Here is a 17,428-nt window from a genome sequence, read left to right on the forward strand (position 1 = left end):
GGGCATCCCCCTTACTCTAGCCGACATTCTTTGCTCCAACGTCGCCTTAAAGGGCCAGCCACATCGATAGGACCTAACTCTTAAAGAGACAGGAAGATCGATTGGTCTGAAATTCTTAAAGAGATAGGTAAGAGTCTTGGTTGGCATGGCTGTGCTTTCAGTGTTACAGTCCCTTCTAGGGAGGCCCAGATGCCTTGGGAGTTCAGAACTGGAGTGGGAGGGGTGGAAAAATGGAGAAAAGGGGGTAATTCCTCCCGAGGGCGTGAAGTAACAGCCAGGGGCGGGGCTTCTGGACTACTGGGGAGCGGGAAACATAGGGGGCGGAGCCTCCAGACTCCAGAGCCAGACACGCGTGGGGCCGTGCGGGTTAAGGGGTAGGGCTTGTGGGACAAACGAGATGAGTAGATGTCCTGGAGGATCTAGTCTCGTGCGTGGGGCGCATTCCAGAAGGCTTTGGGGAAGGGAGAGGGAGTAGACCAGAGCCCTTTCCCAGACCCGGGGCGCGTGTAAACAGCGGCACGTGGGCCCAGATTTGGGGGACGCGTCCACGCCCCTTCTGACAGGGACCGCCTCGCGTGGGGCGGCGGGCAGAGCCGCGAGACAGCGGCTAGACAGGGTGACCCAACTGCATTCCTGGCCGGTGTGTCAGCGCCGCTTCCCGCCCCCTCTGCCGAGATTTCGGATCCTAATCCGAAATTGGGGTGCTCATCTTTTCATGGGGCGAGGGGCTTCCCAGAGCAGAGGTAGGGTCAGCGGACGCGTTCCCTCCGCCTGGGATCGCCGGACGGTCCCCGCGCGTGGGCGCGACACCCGGGCATCGCCCCTGCGGGCTCCAGGACTACAATTCCCAGAGGACGCGAGGAGAGCCCAAGACCTAGGTTGCAGACACTGCTAGGGATTGTAGTCCCAGCTTTGGACGCCGTTGCTGGGACATCCCATCAAGATCCAAGCCTCCCTTTTTACCGACGGGAGACTGAGGCTCAGGAACCTGAGGGGATACTGACTTAGCCAGGCCCCCTTCTAGCGCCAGGGGCGGGGCGTGTGCGTCTCCCCCAGTCTCTAACCTTCTACCCCTTTGGTAGTGCCCAAATTTTCATTCAAGAAGTGGGAAACTGCGCTTGGAGGGATGCGGCAGGGAGTCAGGGGTCCGTCTTCCGCAGCCACAGAGAGGTAGAAGTCGGGACTCTGTTTCCATGGCCAGGTCGCCCTAGGCTTCTGGGCCTCTCCCTTCCTGTCTGTGAAATGGACTTCGGGTGACTCCGAATGGGAACGCCTCGGTCTGCGCCCTGCTCCTCCGGGACTACAAGTCCCAAGGTGCTTGAGGTGACTCCGGCTCCCCCTCCCCTCCGGGACCCGCCTCTCTCCAGCCGGAGTCACGTTGTCTAACCTGTTCCCGGAGCCTGCCCCGCCCCGTCCTGCGCTCCCCGCAGCCGGAGCCGGAGCCGGAGCCCGAGGAAGACCCCTGGTGCCAGGATCGGCCCCTGATCTGTAAGTTCCACCTCCCTGGGGTCCAGCGGCTCTGGTGGAGCCGCACCCGCGTCCCTGGGAGGACTGGGAGGAATTGGATGTGCGCAGACGCCAGGGTCCTTGGAAGGAGAGAACTTGGATACTTGATTTACTGGGTAGAAGGAAAGGGGGCCCGGACGCCCGAGTTCTTGGAATGGAGGACTCGGACGCCGTGGTCCTGGGGATACGTTGGAGCTGGGACTCCTGACGCACTCGAATTGGGGGCTCTCGGAACCCTGAGCCTTTGAGTAGAATTGGGGTAAGGGATACCTGCCTGCCTCTTGGGCAGAAATGGGAGGCTCCGACGGCTGGGGCTCTGGCATGGGCGGCCTTCCCTAGCGCTCCTGCTGCCTTCTCCACCGAGCATGTAGATCTCCGAGAAGAATCAGGGGTGGGGTGGGGTGGGGTGGGGATAGTGGAACCCCGTCCCTGAAATGGAGCAAGACAAATACCAGGGGTCCCTCTGGAGGCTGTGTCCCGGCGCTTCTCTAACTTTCCAGCTCTGGGGTGGGGGCTGGGGGTGGGAGGAGTGGGGCAGTTCTCCAACCTCCTCTGTGCCGCTGCGCGATCCCCAACATGTCATTAACCGAGGCGTCAGACCTGCCTAACCAGAGAGGGGACCTCCGCCCCAGGGCGCCCCCTGGCGCGGGCGTGGTGCCTCGATTGCCCCATGGAGGTGGGAAACAACTGGGGTTTGCAGAGGGCGGGAGTTCTAAGTAGAACCCAGGGCAGAATTCCAGAAGGTGGGGTAGGGTCCGGGTTCTGGGAGGCTTGCCTGGCTGGGCACTACACAGTCATTACCCAGAGAGAATGGGGGTAAGAGGTCAGAGTTGGGGGGAGGCAGGATTTGGCATCCCCCTCCCTCTGCAGCTCTAAGGGGTACAGAATTCCATCTATTCCCACCAGATTTTCTGACTAACCTTTTCCCTCCTAGGGCTACTCACCTTGACCCCGAGGTGAGAAATGTCACCTCCACCCCCATCTGTCTGACCTGAGGTAGCGTGGGAGATAAGGGAGGGATAGAGGCTAATTCTGGAGGTGTGTGTCTGTCCTTGAAGCAGGGGGAGGGCAGAGCCCCGCACCTCCCTCTGTCTGTCTCCCCCTTCTCTCCACCCCCAAGTGTCACGTGAAGGGATTAAACTAGAGGGTGGGGGAGGCAAGGGGCTCTGATGAGAGAGGGAAGAACTTCCTAAAAGTCTGGGCTTGAAGGGCATTTGGTAATAGCCTGCGATGACATTAAAAATAATAACCATGGCTGCCAAGACAGAGCTCACAGTGTGCCGGGCTTAGGCTTGGCAGGTAGACCGGATGGTTCCCATTGTCTCAGGCAATTGTTCAAAGGTGTCACTTCCAATGAGGTTTGCAGACCCCACCCAAGGGAATAACTTCTCCCTACTCCAGTGGGGAAACAGGCTGGAGAGCAGGCACAGCCTACACCCTGGGCTTTTTCCGCCTTCTGTTTGGAAACTTCCAGGGCTCCACATGCCCCTGTGCTTAAATTATTGTGGATGACCCCTCGCCAGAACTCAGGAGAGTACATGGAGAGTTTAGGGCTCAGGAAGTCAAGACCCCAGGGGTCCAAGTGCAGGGCTTTTAGAATCTCAGAAAGAGTTGACAGGTCTCTTTTTTGGGGAAAAGATTACTTTGAGTATTGAGCCCTCACTCTGTGTCAGACCCTGTGTCGTCTTAATGAGCAGCAAAGGAAGACCAGAGTTAAGAACCGTATATGTGTGAACTTTATTTGGTGCCCTGCACTGTTCTAAACATTGTGTATAAATTATCTCACTCAAACCTCACATTCCTTTGAGGTGAAGGTATTAATCCCCCATTATAAACATGAGGAAACTGAGGCACAGAGAAGCTAAATAACTAGTCCAAGGTCGAAGCTTAGAAAGGGGAAGGTCTTAGCCCATTTCACAGCTGTCTTCAGACGGGGAAACCAAGTCCCAGAGCGGGTGAGGCCTCTCCCAGCGTCAGCCTGTCCACACAGAGCTGTAGGATTACAATCTGGGTATTCCCAGGCCAGCCTGGCGCTGTGGCCCGGTTACTGAGGATAATTCCTCTGGAAGCCCCCTGCCCTCCCGCCCGCACTCTTAACTTGGCTGGAGTGCAGAGGAGGCCTGGAAAAGAGCTAGGGTCGGAGAGGAGGAGAGGAGCGGGCGCTGGGGCTGGGGAAGACCTGGGGGTGGAGGGCCGGGCCCGGGAGCAGAGGCGCCGCCCGCGCCGCCCTCGCGCCGCGCCCGGCCCGCTCTCTACCCCGCGAGCTTCTGCACCTGCCCGGACCCGCGGCGCATTCCCGGGGGCTGAGCTCAGGCGCTGTCCGCCCGCCGGGCTGGGGTCGGACCGTGACCCTGAGCGCCCCCTGGCGGCCCCGACACTCCCTCCGCCCGCCCCAGCCTCGGGTGGGCCCCACGCCCAGCCTCGGCATTTCCTCTGAGCCAGAGGATGTCAGCGTGAGATCCGAGAGTCTTAGAAATATGGAAATCATGAAATCCCCAAAACAACCGCTCGCTGCCAGACTGCTGGCACTGGAGGCTGCAGAGAACTGTTCAACTTTTATATTTTAACAGACAGAGTGTTTCCTGTGTATCTCTGAGATTCTAAAAGACCCGAGTTTTTGCCCTGGCCAGTGCGACTGGGTTGGTTGAGCGTCGCCCTGTGCACCAAAGGGTCGCTGGTTCGATTTCCTGTCAGGGCACATGCCCAGGTTTCAGTTCGGTCTGGGTTGGGGTGTGGGTTCTCTCATCGATGAGATAGACTGCTGTTTCTCCTCATTTTGCAGATCAGGAAACTGAGGCACTCTTGTCAGGGTGGGACAGTGGAGCCACCGGATTAGAACCCTGGAGGTCTGGCTCCTTCGTTGTGTTCTTACCCACTGCACTATACCATACAGTCCCCTAGGCTTTTTGGACAGTGGGATCCTGGGATAGATGGAATGTGGCACAGGAAGATAGAGAAAGCTAGGCTAGCCAAATTGGAGAATTCTAGAATGTTCCAAAGATAGAATCTAAGACTCAGAACTTTGGAACAATAGACTCTGAAGCTGAGGGGTTTTGGCTCTGTAGAGCAATCTCAGATCCTTATAGTGCAGAGTCTAGGCCTCTGAGAGATTGAAGAGGCCCTTCAGAACAGCTAATTTGCCTCCTCCTTTCACTGTTGGGGAAACTGAGGCCCAAGGAGTGGAGGGGACTCATTGCTCAAGGTTATACACTCCCAACACACCCAAATGAGCCACCAGTCCCAACAGGTTCTGTCCTGAGGCTTCTCAGACGGGGGCCGGGATCAGCATGCCCCAGCCCGCCCTGCTGCCCACACCTGACCGCCAAAGCTAAGCTGCTGGTGAAGCCTGGGGAAGTGGCAGAGTTGGTGGGCGTGGCAGCTACTGTGGGGATGGGATGGTGCTGGCCTGACCGGTTCCTGGTGGCCTGGCTCCCATCCACTGGGCTGGTGACCACAGCAGCCCAGCCTTCCCTGGCCACTTCCCTGTTTTCCTGTTCACACTGAGTCCCTATGAACTAGGCCTCCTCTGGGTGAGGCTTCCTCTGGGTGGGGCCTCTGGGGAGAGGAAGCTGAGTGATCCCTGCCCTCTGGGACCCTTCTAGTCTGGTGGAGACGACCCAAAATAACAAGGTAGATCCAGATGTGACACCTAGTACTGCGAGCTTCTTGCAGGGTGACCTTGAACAAATGTTTCTGAGCCCCGCTTTCTTGCCTGCTATGCTGATTTGACAATCGAATGAGGTATTGGGTGCAAAGAAGTTGGCACAATTCTAGGAGGCAGCAATAAATGATTGTCTTATTTTATTATACCAAGCAACTAGCACGGATCCTGGTACACAGTAGGCAGCACAATTATTATTATTATTATTATTATTATTATTATTATTATTATTGATTTTAGAGAGAGGAAGGGAGAGAGAGAAACATCGATTTGTTGTTCCACTTATTTATGCATCATTGGTTACTTCTCGTATGTCCTCTGACTGGGGATCCAACCAGCGACCTTAGAGTAGGGGGACAATGCTCTAACCAATTGAACTACCCACCCAGGGGAGGATATTTTTCAAAATAATAATTGTGCTGGGCCTGGCTGGGTAGCTCAGTTGGTTAGAGCATCATCCCCATACTCCAAGGTTGAGGGTTCACTTTTTCATCAGGGCATATACAAGAGCCAACCATTGAATGTGTGGAGGGGTGGAACCACAGGTAGATGTTTTTATTTTTTATTTTTCTGTCTCTCAAAATCAATCAATAAACATTTTTTAAAATATCCTCCGTATCTAGCATAGCTCCTCCTGGTCCCTAGTAGGTGGCATTCAGTAATTAATAGTTATTTTTGTTGCCTGTTATTATTATTATTAAATTTTAGAGAGAGTGGAAGGGGGAGAGAGAGAAACATCACTTCATTGCTCCACTCATTCATGAGTTTATCAGTTGACTCTCATATGTGCCCTGACCAGGGATCGAATCCACAACCTTTGGCGCATCAGGGCGATGCTCTAACCAACTCAGCTACTCAGCCAGGGCTTGATGGTTACTCTGATTTCATCTTCTGTTCACTATAATGCCTGGCACATAGTAGGTAATCAATGGATCAATTGTTGAAGGAATGATTAGAATCTTATTAGGGCTGAGACAGAGAGATGGGCAAAGAGCCAGGTAAAGAGAGTTAATTGTCCTGAGTCTTCCAGCAGCGTTTTGAAGGAATTGGCATTTCCTAGCCAGGGGAAGGGGTGGGGCACAGCGCTTCCAGTGCAACGAACTAGCAGAGTAAAGGCGCTGTCCTCCTCAGGGCCCCCAGGGTCCCCACGGCTGGTGTCTGAGAATCTTCACCCCCCTGCCCCCCACCCAACGCAGGCGCCCCGCTCCGGCCGGCACCATGGACAGCGAGGCCTTCCAGAGCTCGGGGGACCTGCTGGACCTGAACTTCCAGTGTGAGCTGGGGCAGGGGGCAGGGTCCTGGGGGCGGAGTCGGGCACCTGCCAGGAGGGCCCGGTCCTTACCGCCACTCCCCCTGCCCAGCTCTGGCCATGAAGCACATGGACCTGAAGCAGATGGAGCTGGACACGGCTGCGGCCAAGGTGGACGAACTGACCAAGCAGCTGGAGTCGCTGTGGTCAGACTCGCCGACGCCACCTGGCTCTCAGGCTGGCGCCCCCTCTAGGGTGAGCCCGCTCGCCTGGCCCCCACCCTAGTCCCCAAAAGCCAGCTGTTTTCCGCCTGGAGTTCAGGCAAGCCTGCTTGGTGTGGCTGTGCGGGTTGTGGGCTACTTAAGGACACTTCAGAGGGGACTAGTGGAAGTGGACACCTACCAGGACCCTCGGAAGGAAAGTGGCCTTTTTCTAAGTCGCTCAAAAGAGCTCTATAGCCTCAGCCCTGATTTCAGGGCTCTCCCCGCAACAGCCCTCCCTGGGCTCTCTGTGCCTGAATCTCCAGCCCCAGCCCAACCTCCCTGGGTTGATTTTCGATGACCTCTTTTGACCTGCTCTACTGCTAATGTCTCCTTTGACCCCTCAATGTCCCGGCGTCTCCCCAGCTGCCCCGGTACAGCTCCAGCGCAGTCCCCGAGCCCTTCGGCAGCCGCGGGTCCCCCCGGAAGGCGACCAGCGACGGCGCGGACACCCTGTTCGGACGCTCCGAGAGCGCCCCGGCTTTGCTCCCCTACAGCTCGCTGCCCCCTAAGGGCCGGCCGTCATCACCGCGCACCCCGCTCTACCTGCAGCCGGACGCCTACGGCAGCCTGGACCGCGCGCCCTCGCCCCGGCCCCGCGCCTACGACGGCGGAGGCGGCACCCTCGGCCGCGCGCCTTCCCCGCGGCCCGGCTCGGGCTCGCTCCGCCAGCAGGGCGCCCCCACGCCCTTCGACTTACTGGCCCGCGCGGGCTCCCCGCGGGGCAGCTCCCTGGCGGAGGGGCCCCAGGTCTTCTTCCCAGAGCGCGGGCCCTCGCCGCGCCCCTCCGCCGCCTACGACGCGCCCGCCGCCTTCGGGGTCCCGCTGCTGGGCGCCGGGAGCAGCGCCTTCGCCCCGCCTCTGCGCGCTCAAGGTACACGGGGGGCCAAACTCGGGGGGGGGGGTACGGGCCCGGGACCTCCTTTCCCATTCGCCGCCTCTCCCCAGACGACCTAATGCTGCGACGGCGGCCTCCCAAAGCCTGGAACGAGTCGGATCTGGACGTGGCCTACGAGAAGAAACCTTCACACACGGCTAGCTACGAACGTCAGTGGCGGGAGACCCGGGGAGTGGGGGAGCCGGAGAGGTGGTCCCCGGATGCTAATGATTCCTCCCCCGCAGGCCTGGACGTCTTCGGGAGGCCCTCCTCTCCGGGCCTGCAGCTGTTGCCTTGGAGAGAGAGCAGCCTGGACGGGCTGGGGGCCACCGGCAAGGTGAGGGGCAGGAGAAGCCTGGGGAGCGGCAAGGGTGGGGAACAGGGGCAGGGCTAGTCTTCCCCTCCAGGCTGCGCCCCCCTGTTCCGTGCCCTTCCCCAAGCTCTTCCTTTACCCGGGCTTCCAACCCCTCCCCGTTCTCTTTCCCTCTCCTTTCTCTGGCTTCCCTTCCTCCCTCTCTCCCTTCTCATCTTTTGCCCTTCCCTTCCCTTCCCTTCCCTTCCCTTCCCTTCCCTTCCCTTCCCTTCCCTTCCCTTCCCCTTCTCTTCCTCCCACCTGAGCCCCTTCTTCCTTCCCTCCTTCCCTCTTTGTCCCCCAGGACAACCTCACCAGCGCCACCTTGCCCCGCAATTACAAGGTCTCCCCTCTGGCCAATGACAGGCGTTCTGATGTGGGCAGCTACCGCCGATCGCTGGGCTCCGCGGGGCCATCAGGCACTTTGCCCCGAAGCTGGCAGCCTGTCAGCCGCATTCCCATGCCTCCTTCCAACCTCCAGCCCCGTGGTGCCCCCCGCCAGCGCCCCATCCCCCTCAGCATGATATTTAAGCTGCAGAACGCCTTTTGGGAACAGGGGGCCAGCAGGGCCATGTTCCCTGGCACCCCCACCTTCTCCAGAGCTCCTCCCCCCAAGCTGCCTCCCCAGCCCCAGGCACCCCCCCAGTCCCAGCTGCCAACCCAGCCCCAGCCCCAGCCCCAGATGCCCACACATCCCCAGTCACAACCACAGCCACAGCCTCAACCCCCTGCCCCGGTGCCCCAGATTCCCCAACAGACCTGGAGTGAAGGTGAGTGAGCAATGGGGGTTCCAGAGGGCTTGGTGAAGGGAGGCCAATTGACAGGGCCAGACCAGCAGAGGGAGCCATCGCAGCCAAACACCTGTGTTCAGACCCTGTCCCTGCAGAGAGCTAGGCCAGATAAGCTGAGGAATTTGCTGGGGAGCTAGGGACAGATAGCGCAATAACACTGCCTGGCTCCATGCTGAGTGACCTGGGCAAGTCACTTAACCTCTCTGAACCTCAGTTTCCTTGAGTGTAAAAGGCGACGATAGAACCTATCTTATTGGGATATGGTATTAGATTTAATTCATATAAAGTCCTTAAAATAGGGCCTGATGTATAGTAGATAGGGTTTTGAGCCCCTCTCCACCACTGATGCTGTGTGACGCAGGATAAATTAGTTAACCTATCTGAGCTTCTGTTTTCTCATCTGTGAAGAGAGATCAATAATATCTACTGCACAGATTCTGATGGGCATTCAATGTATAATATTGTGTAGAAGGTAATCATTATTATTTCTACTAGCTTTAAAAGCTCTGACAGAGAGGAATGAGACAGACAGAAGAGACCATCAAGACCAGGACCCTCGTCCCAGCAGGAGTTTTCTGCCCGACATATTAGGAGAGGAAATTCCCAGAATCTTAGAACGTCAAGTTTGTCATAATGTCAGATAGAACTGAGTTCAAATCTCAACTTTTTGTCATTGGGCAACTGACTTTCTCTCTCTGTGACTCAATTTCCCTTTCTGTAATAAGGAGATGATAGACATATCTACCTCACAGGATAGTGAGGTGAGAATTCAATATGACAGGCATGTAAAGCACCAGCTACATGCTAAGTGCTTGATGAGTGGGAGGTGTCATCATTGTATTAGTCACAGCCCAGGGAAAGTGTAGCCCAGAGAGCAAGGAACTGCCCTAAGGTCACACAGCAAATCAGGTGCTGCTTGCAGGTTTTGGAAATTGTGGGGAGGGAGTGTTGGGGGTCTCCTGAGAACCCCTCTGTTCCTTCTAGGTATCCCCAAAGCCCCTGCTGAGCTGGAGCCTGAACCAGAGCTGGAGGGGCTGCTGGTACCAGTGCTGGAGGCTGGCGATGTAGATGAAGGCACTGTAACTCGGCCCCTCAGCCCCACGCGGCTGCAGCCAGCACTGCCACCCGAGGCACAGTCGGTGCCCGAGCTGGAGGAGGTGGCACGGGTGCTGGCAGAGATTCCGCGGCCCCTCAAACGCAGGGGTTCCATGGAACAGAGCCCTGCTGTAGCCCTGCCCCCCACCCATAAGAAGCAGTACCAGCAGATCATCAGCCGCCTCTTCCATCGCCATGGTGGGCCTGGGGGGCCCGAGCCCGAGCTGTCCTCCATCTCTGAGGGATCGGAGGCCAGGGCAGGACCCCCTGCTCCTGCCCCACCAGCTCCCATACCACCCCTGGCTCCGCCCCAGAGCAGCCCACCAGAGCAGCTGCAGAGCATGGTAAGTAATATAGGAGGAAAGTGAGGTATATTAGCACATGGGAAGTGCCCCTTCCCTTTTAGAACAGAACATGGAAATGGCACTCATCACATCTGCTGCATCCTATTGGCTAGGAACCCACTCCAAGGGAGGCCGGGAAATGTAGTTTTTAATCTAGTGTACCCATGTTCAGAAGAATGGCAGAACACATATGGAGGGGCACCCAAATATCTTGACCACCCAAACTTTTCCTGTTCCTCTCCAATACCTCCCACCCCGACCAGGGCATCCTTTCAGGAATCCTGGAGTTGTTTTGTTTTGTTTTTTTAATTGATTTTGGAGGGAGAGAGAGAGAGAGAGAAACATCGGTTCGTTGCTCCGCTTATTTATGCATTCCTTGGTTGATTCTTGTATGTGCCTTGACCAGGGATCAAACCCACAACCTTGGCATATCAGGATGACACTAACCAGCTGAGCTACCCAGCCAGGGCTAGGAATCATGGAATCTTATAACCTGGAAATGACTGTGTCTTGGCAGACAGAGGGTTTATTCTGGGGCCTGAAAAGCCCATCTGAACCAAGGCAGTCACCATTTCACTCCCTGGTTGCCACACAGGCTTTTGTGTGTGCCTTTTCTCCTCTCATACCCCAACAAGCCCGTGCCATGGCTAGAAATGGCCCAGCCAGCTCTGACTCAAAAGGACCTCTTAGTGCAAGCCCATAGGGTCCTCTGAATCTACTGGGAGTTTCTTCCATTCAGATTTTCAAGAGCAAGTCTCTGGTTCCTGAGGCTGTGGCTGTTGTGGTTAAATGTCAAGCTAGGCCGCCTGGGTTAGAATCCCAGCCCCACAGCACTAACCAGCTGTGCAACCTTGGGCAAGACGCTTAGCCTTTCTGGGCTTCAGTTTTCTCATCTGTAAAATGGGGATGAGAATAACCATTGGGCTGCTGTGAGGATTAAATATATTAATGTATTGCTTAGAATAGTGTCTGGCACTTAACTGTTAATTGCTTTTACTGTTGTTATCATTTGGCCAGGTGATGACCTCCTGATGATTTTGCTCCTGTCCCTGCATGTTGGCCGAGGTTGGGGGGGGGGGGGGGTGTAGTCACCTGGAACAGTCCTGATCATTCAGTGTGGGGAGACAGAGGGAGGGGAACAACTCCCAGAGAAGTGGGGCACCCCAAAATGCCTACTCCAAGACCCTCCTGAGGCTGGAGCCAAGAACTGCTGAGGCTTAGAATCTTTTTCTTGTTTGTTAATCTTCACTAGAGGATTTTTCCCCCATTGTTTTGTTTTTTGTTTGTTTTTTTAGAGAGAGTGGGAGGGATGGGGGGAGAGAGAGAGAGACATTGATGATTGGTTGCCTCCTGCACACACCAGGTACATGCCCTTGACCTGGAATCAAACCCTGGACCCTTTGGTTCTCCAGTCAACACTAACCACTGAGCCACACCTGCCAGGACAAGGCTTAGGATCTTGACATCAAGAACAGAAGAGTGGTGATGTCTTGAAATGGTCCAGTTGCTTCATTGTAGAATCACAAAGTCCTGGCCGCAGAGAAACTTGAAAACTCTCAGAATTCAAGAATTCAGTCCTGGTTATCACAGTCTCAGAACAGTGACACCCCAGAACCCTAGAGCACGGAAGGTTTGAAGAATAGGACTTTGCAATTAAAAAGTAGCACAGACCCTGGTTATCAATGGTCCTTTTCCCCCCTTATTATTAAATGTATTGGGGTTACACTGGTTAACAAAATTATACAGGTTTCAGGTGCACAATTACTGATTCTTTTTTAAAAAATTGATTTGAGAGGGAGGGAGGGAGAGAAACATCAGTGTAAGTAGGTTGCCTCCTGTAAGCGCCTCCACTGGGGATCAAACCCGCAGCCTGGGTATGTGCCCTCACCAGGAATCAAACCCGAGGTGTACCCTGCAGGCTAGGCCTAATTACTGATTCTTGCCGGGGATCTAACCAGCAACCCAGGTGTGTGCCCTGGGGAATAGAAGCGCTACCTCCTGGATCCTAGGCCAGTGCTCAAGGGCTGAGTCACGCCCGGCTGGGCCAAATTTATATGGAGTGTTTCCTTCCAATCTTTTGGAAGTCACTGACGTCCCCCACCCTGTCGCCAGGAGATGCGCTCCGTGCTGCGGAAGGCGGGCTCCCCGCGCAAGGCCCGGCGCGCGCGTCTCAACCCGCTGGTGCTGCTGCTGGACGCCGCGCTGACCGGGGAGCTGGACGTGGTGCAGCAGGCGGTGAAGGAGGTGAGCGCTGCGGGAGCGGGCTGGCGGGGCGGGGTGAGCGCTGCGGGAGCGGGCTGGCGGGGCGGGGCGGGGCGAGCGCTGCGGGGAGCGGGCTGGCGGGGCCGGATGAGCGCTGCGGGAGGCGGGCTGGCGGGGCGGGACGGGGCGAGCGCCGGAGGGCGGCCGCGTACTGAGCCTCCGGGTCTCCGGGCCCGCCCAGATGAACGACCCGAGTCAGCCCAACGAGGAGGGCATCACCGCCCTGCACAACGCCATCTGCGGCGCCAACTACCCCATCGTGGACTTCCTCATTGCGGCCGGCGCCAACGTCAACTCCCCCGACAGCCACGGCTGGTGAGCCGGGCTCCGAGCGTGCGCTGGGGCGGGCGCGGGGCGGGCGCGGGCGCGGGGGCGGCACTGCGGGCGCGGCTCCCGCACGCCCCTCCCGCAGGCGGCCCGCGGCCGTTCACACCTGCCTCCCACGCCCAGGACGCCCTTGCACTGTGCGGCGTCGTGCAACGACACGGCCATCTGCACGGCGCTGGTGCAGCACGGCGCTGCCATCTTCGCCACCACGCTCAGCGACGGCGCCACTGCCATCGAGAAATGCGACCCCTACCGGGAGGGGTACGCGGACTGCGCCACTTACCTGGCAGGTGCGAGGCAGGGCTGGGGCCACCTCTGGGGGATGGGAGGAGAGGCGGCCGACTGCCATTCACGCTCACCAGAGAGGGGACTTGGGGCTGTTCCAACCATGTGGCACAGGGGGCTTAAGAGGGGGCGGCGGGATGGACCACCTGCCAGGGGGAGCGGGGGGGGGGGCAGGCAGGGGGTGGGGAGAGCCGAGCGTGCTGCCTGGGGGGAGAGGGGGGCCATGGGAGCTGTGCTGTGCAAGCTGGACACCCGTGGGGAGAAACGTGGCCCGGACATTGCGCAGTTCGTCCGCTTTCTTACCTGCGGGGGTTAACTACCACCTACCTGGCAGGGGGGCTGGGCAGGGGGGCTGTGCCACACCGCTGAAGAGAGGAAGGGCTGTAGCCTTTGCGGAGGGGGTGGGCCATTACCCTTGTCACAGGTGTCTCGAACACGGAGGGTGCTGTGAGGGTGAAGATTGGACAGCGCCCCTGGCAGGGAGCCGAGGAGAAATTGGAACCCTGTGGACTGAACCCCTAAAGAGGGGGACCATCGATGACTGTAGGGGGGAGGGCCTGGGTGGGCTGTGCCATCTGGAGAGGTCACTACATCCGCTTTGGGAACTTCCCCACTTGGGGAGGTGGAACAGTGCGGACCGCCCCGTCTGGAAATGGGGAGATGGGGTCACTTAAGGGGCGGCGGAGTAGGGCCATCCACCCGAAGGAGCGCCTGAGTCCTCGGTGGAGGCTGCACCACTTAAGTGGGAAGTGCAGACGACTGTACCTCTGGAAGTGACACGGGGACTTAATGTCCCAGAGGGAATGGGGACCACTGGCCCTGCCTCGGGGGTCGGCCAGCTTGATGCACCCCAGCATGCTCCAGTTTGAGAGGCTGCGGGTCCCCGCAGCTGACCCCAGCTCAGGTGGCTCATCCCCCAGCTGCGGCCGGCGCCGAATCCCAGGCTGTCCCTGAGCCCAGCGTGCCCGTGCCCCTGAGCGCCCCCGGCCCCCCGGCCCGGCCTCACGGTCCCTGCGTTTCGGATTCCAGACGTGGAGCAGAGCATGGGGCTGATGCACGGCGGCGTGGTGCACGCGCTCTGGGACTACAGCGCCGAGTTCGGCGACGAGCTGTCCTTCCGCGAGGGCGAGTCGGTGACCGTGCTGCGCAGGGACGGGCCGGAGGAGACGGACTGGTGGTGGGCCGCGCTGCACGGCCAGGAGGGCTACGTGCCCCGCAACTACTTCGGGGTGAGCCAGGGAGATACTGCGGGGCCTCCCTATGGGGAGAGGGGAGACCCCACTGGAAAAAGATGAGGAAAGGGACAGTCCATTAAGTGGAGGGAAGGGGGGTCAGAAGAGTCCACATCGGCCCGGAGAGGTGAGGAAGAGCCCATGGTGGTAATGGGGGAGCCAAGGGAGAGCCTCGTGTACTTCGTGGGATCTGTATCAATACTATCTTACTGGTCATTTGATTGGTTCATGCTCAGATATTTCTATTATCAGCCCTTATGATGTTAATGGGAAGTAAATAATGTATTTTAGCTAAGGGGAGAGATGAAAAATTACGTTTTAGTGCTGGGGGAATGTTAAAGTGTTACATTATAAGTGAAGAAACTTATTACACTGAGTTGGGCAGGGTGAGAAAGAATCCATTAATAAAATTGTGGTAGAATTGAGGGAGATGCAACTAGGTTTGCGAAGATCAGGAAGATCAGGAAGATCCCATTATATCTAGGAGAGAAGGAGGTTCTTTTGATTTGGGGATGGGTGGAGGTGGGTCCCCACCAGACAGCCGTGTGGGGGACACTCAGAAGCTCGGGTCTCATCAACCAGGCCGCTGGTTGGAAGGCTCCGTGCAGTGCCCGAAGGACACAGGGGACCCTGGGCATTCCAGAGCAGTTTGGGAGACGCTGAGATGGTCGATAGGAAGAAGTGGGGTGGTGGAGACTGTCCCGTGTTTGGGGTGGATAGGTGACCCCTAAAGTTTGGGGGTGGAATGAGGGGGTGGGCGCTCCTGGCGTCTGAAACTCTTGTCTGTCCTCAGCTCTTCCCCAGGGTGAAGGCTCAGAGGAGTAAGGTCTAGCTGGAGAGAGGACGTTTGCAAGGGAGACCAGAGGAAGCAGCTTCGCCTTCGCTGCAGACCCCCGGCTCCATCGCTGCTGCACCGCCCTGTGCTCCAAGCCTGGCAGGGGGGAGCCTCGCCACCAGCTCTCTGCTTCCCTGGAAGCCCAGGGGAGAACCTCAGCCTTAAGTTTAGAAACCTGCCTTAGCTGTGGGAGGTCATTGTGGGGCTGGGAATCACTGGGGGCAAGAGAGACCCCCCGTTTGCCAAGTCAGATCCTGTCCAAAATGCCCCCCACCTCTACAGCCAGCCCCTTCCCAAGCCCCTCAAAGCAAGTCAATCCACCATCCCAGTGGGATGGGCCACCTCCAGTGGCTTTACCTGGGAGTCACCTCTGGGGACCAGGGGAGGCACACTGGTCTCTCTACCAGGATCCCTGCCCCTGCTTTCCCTGACCAAGTGCCTTCGCACAGTGCTGGTTTTATAACAAAATGGGGACACTTTCTTTATAAATAAAGGTAGTTTGCACAGATATTGTCTTCCTTCTCTTTGGATTCCATTCCGACTTAATAAATGATTGTCACTGTTATTTTTGGCAAAGCAGCCTTAAAGTCACCTCTTTCGAAGGGATGTCCCTCATGTAAATTCAATCTTTCCTCTTTCAAATACACCTGTTTTTTATTTTTGGTAGTGCATTGGTCCTTTTTCATGTTTTGGATTCTTCTTTTACATCTTTAAACATTTTAAGCATAGTAATTTTATAGTATACGCCTGCTAACTCGATCATCTGACTTTGGGGCCAGCACTTCTGTAATTTGCTGTGTCTGCTGATTCTAACTCATGGTAAATTGTTTTCCTCCTGTGTGTTGACGTGGATTGTGAGATCGTTTCCAACAGGGCTTCATCTACCAGAAACCCGTGTGGCCTTGTTGAGGTACAACCCTGAAGAGTGATTTTCCTTTGCTTCTGCCCCGGTTTTTGTTCTAAAATTGACTTGAGAGAGAGGGGGAAGGAAGGAAGAGAAAGAGAGAGAGAGAGAGAGAGAGAAACATCAGTTTGTTGTTCCACTTACTGATTCATCATTGGTTGATTCTTGCATATGCCCTGACCAGGGATCGAACCTGCAACCTTGGCATATCGGATGACGCTCTAACCAACTGAGCTAACAGGCTAGAGCCTGTCCCACTTCTTTATTTCATAAAGTGCTCCTTAAAGATTATTTTTTCTCCTTAAAGATTTCTTGACAAAGCATGAACATCTATCTCTTCTGTATAGTTTTTGACAAATCATAAAGCTACATCATTGTCTTTGCTGTGCGATACAATCACCACCAACCTCACGTAACGATTTAAATTTACATTAAGCCCTGGCCATTACATTTGAGGGCAAGTTGTTATATAGATTAGCTGACTAATGTGGGCCTGGTGCCTGGGTGCAAGAGCCAGGAGGCCAAGTGTGTCTGGGAGGAGTGTGTAAGAGAGAGAACAGTGGGAAAGGATGTCAGACAGGTGACAGGGTGCTGAGCACCGTGCCTGGCCCATGTAAATCCAATGCTCAATTTTATTTTATTATATTCTTGTTTGAAGATGTCCTCCTTCCTTTCCCCCATCCCCCTACTTTAATGGAGTAACCAGGGCTGGGATGGGGAACCCTGAGAGGATGCCTGACCCAGCCTGGGGGTGAAGAAGGGCTTCCTGGAGGAAGGGCTGTCTCTTTTGAGACCTGAAAGTCAGTGGTAGGAGTGAGGCCGGACAAGGTGGGGGAGATGACACACGGGCAAAGAGGACACCAGGAGGCAAGTAAAAAGCAGAGGGCTGAGCAGCAAGATGGGGCTGGAATGAAAGGCATCATCATGGCTTACTCCCGGCCACCCGACATCACCTGTGTTTGCTCTTCCCAGTTTGTTCTCCTGTACATTGTACTGCAAGGAGCATCTGTGTGCGTAGCTGTTCCCACCGAGCGTTCCTTCAGTTAAGGCTCAGGGTCAAGTCGGTGACCTCATTAACTGGCTCAACGCCCGCCCCCACCATCACCACTATTATGAGTTCCAGCTCCCTAGGACCTATTTTCAGAGCCTTTGTCAAACTTTGGAATTATATTCTCATTTGTATGACTGTATAATAAATGTCACTTGTTGACTTAAATATTATTATCTCCATTTTAGAGGTGAGGAAACTGAGTCTCAGAGAAAAACTTGCCAAGGCTTTACAGCTAGGTCAGGTGCTGCTCCCCATCCCACCCTCTTCGCAGCCCTGCACACCCTGGGTCCTCACTGTCTAGGGATGAGTCAGTCTTTCCCACTGGAATCTGAGCCCCCAGAGGCCATGGCTGGGTTGTCGCAGTCGGTCACTGTTGTGTGCCTTTCAACACCAGTAC

At 56.4% G+C, this 17,428-nt stretch overlaps 1 protein-coding gene across 3 annotated transcripts; it reads left to right on the forward strand.

Moving 5' to 3' along the window:
- Positions 1-60: 60 nt before the first annotated feature.
- On the forward strand, positions 61-15,584 carry PPP1R13L (protein phosphatase 1 regulatory subunit 13 like). Of its 3 annotated transcripts, XM_081118692.1 has the most exons (14): positions 1,403-1,488; positions 2,441-2,502; positions 6,364-6,440; positions 6,529-6,671; positions 7,043-7,550; positions 7,625-7,723; positions 7,799-7,890; positions 8,210-8,675; positions 9,681-10,135; positions 12,248-12,379; positions 12,579-12,712; positions 12,848-13,014; positions 14,039-14,238; positions 15,035-15,584. In XM_081118692.1, exons 3-14 carry the CDS (start codon positions 6,386-6,388, stop codon positions 15,071-15,073), a joined length of 2,490 nt encoding a protein of 829 aa, XP_080974818.1. In that variant the 5' UTR covers positions 1,403-1,488; positions 2,441-2,502; positions 6,364-6,385; the 3' UTR covers positions 15,074-15,584. The 3 variants fall into 3 exon arrangements, with proteins under 3 accessions (XP_080974819.1, XP_080974818.1, XP_080974820.1); XM_081118693.1 differs by lacking the exons at positions 1,403-1,488; positions 2,441-2,502 and adding an exon at positions 61-127; XM_081118694.1 differs by lacking the exon at positions 2,441-2,502 and having other exon boundaries at positions 1,470-1,488.
- The last annotated feature ends 1,844 nt before the right edge of the window (positions 15,585-17,428 follow it).

Source organism: Miniopterus schreibersii (genome assembly GCF_964146895.1).
Source record: "Miniopterus schreibersii genome assembly, chromosome: 18".
Classification (NCBI taxonomy): Eukaryota; Metazoa; Chordata; class Mammalia; order Chiroptera; family Miniopteridae; genus Miniopterus; species Miniopterus schreibersii.

What these genes read in the sequence shown, in the direction of transcription:
- PPP1R13L (XM_081118693.1), top strand. Translation starts at nt 6,386, where the DNA reads ATGGACAGCGAGGCCTTCCAGAGCTCGGGGGACCTGCTGGACCTGAAC. An exon ending in ACACACGGCTAGCTACGAAC is followed by an intron (nt 7,724 to 7,798) that starts GTCAGTGGCGGG and finishes CCTCCCCCGCAG; the next exon opens with GCCTGGACGTCTTCGGGAGG. An exon ending in CCAACAGACCTGGAGTGAAG is followed by an intron (nt 8,676 to 9,680) that starts GTGAGTGAGCAA and finishes TGTTCCTTCTAG; the next exon opens with GTATCCCCAAAGCCCCTGCT.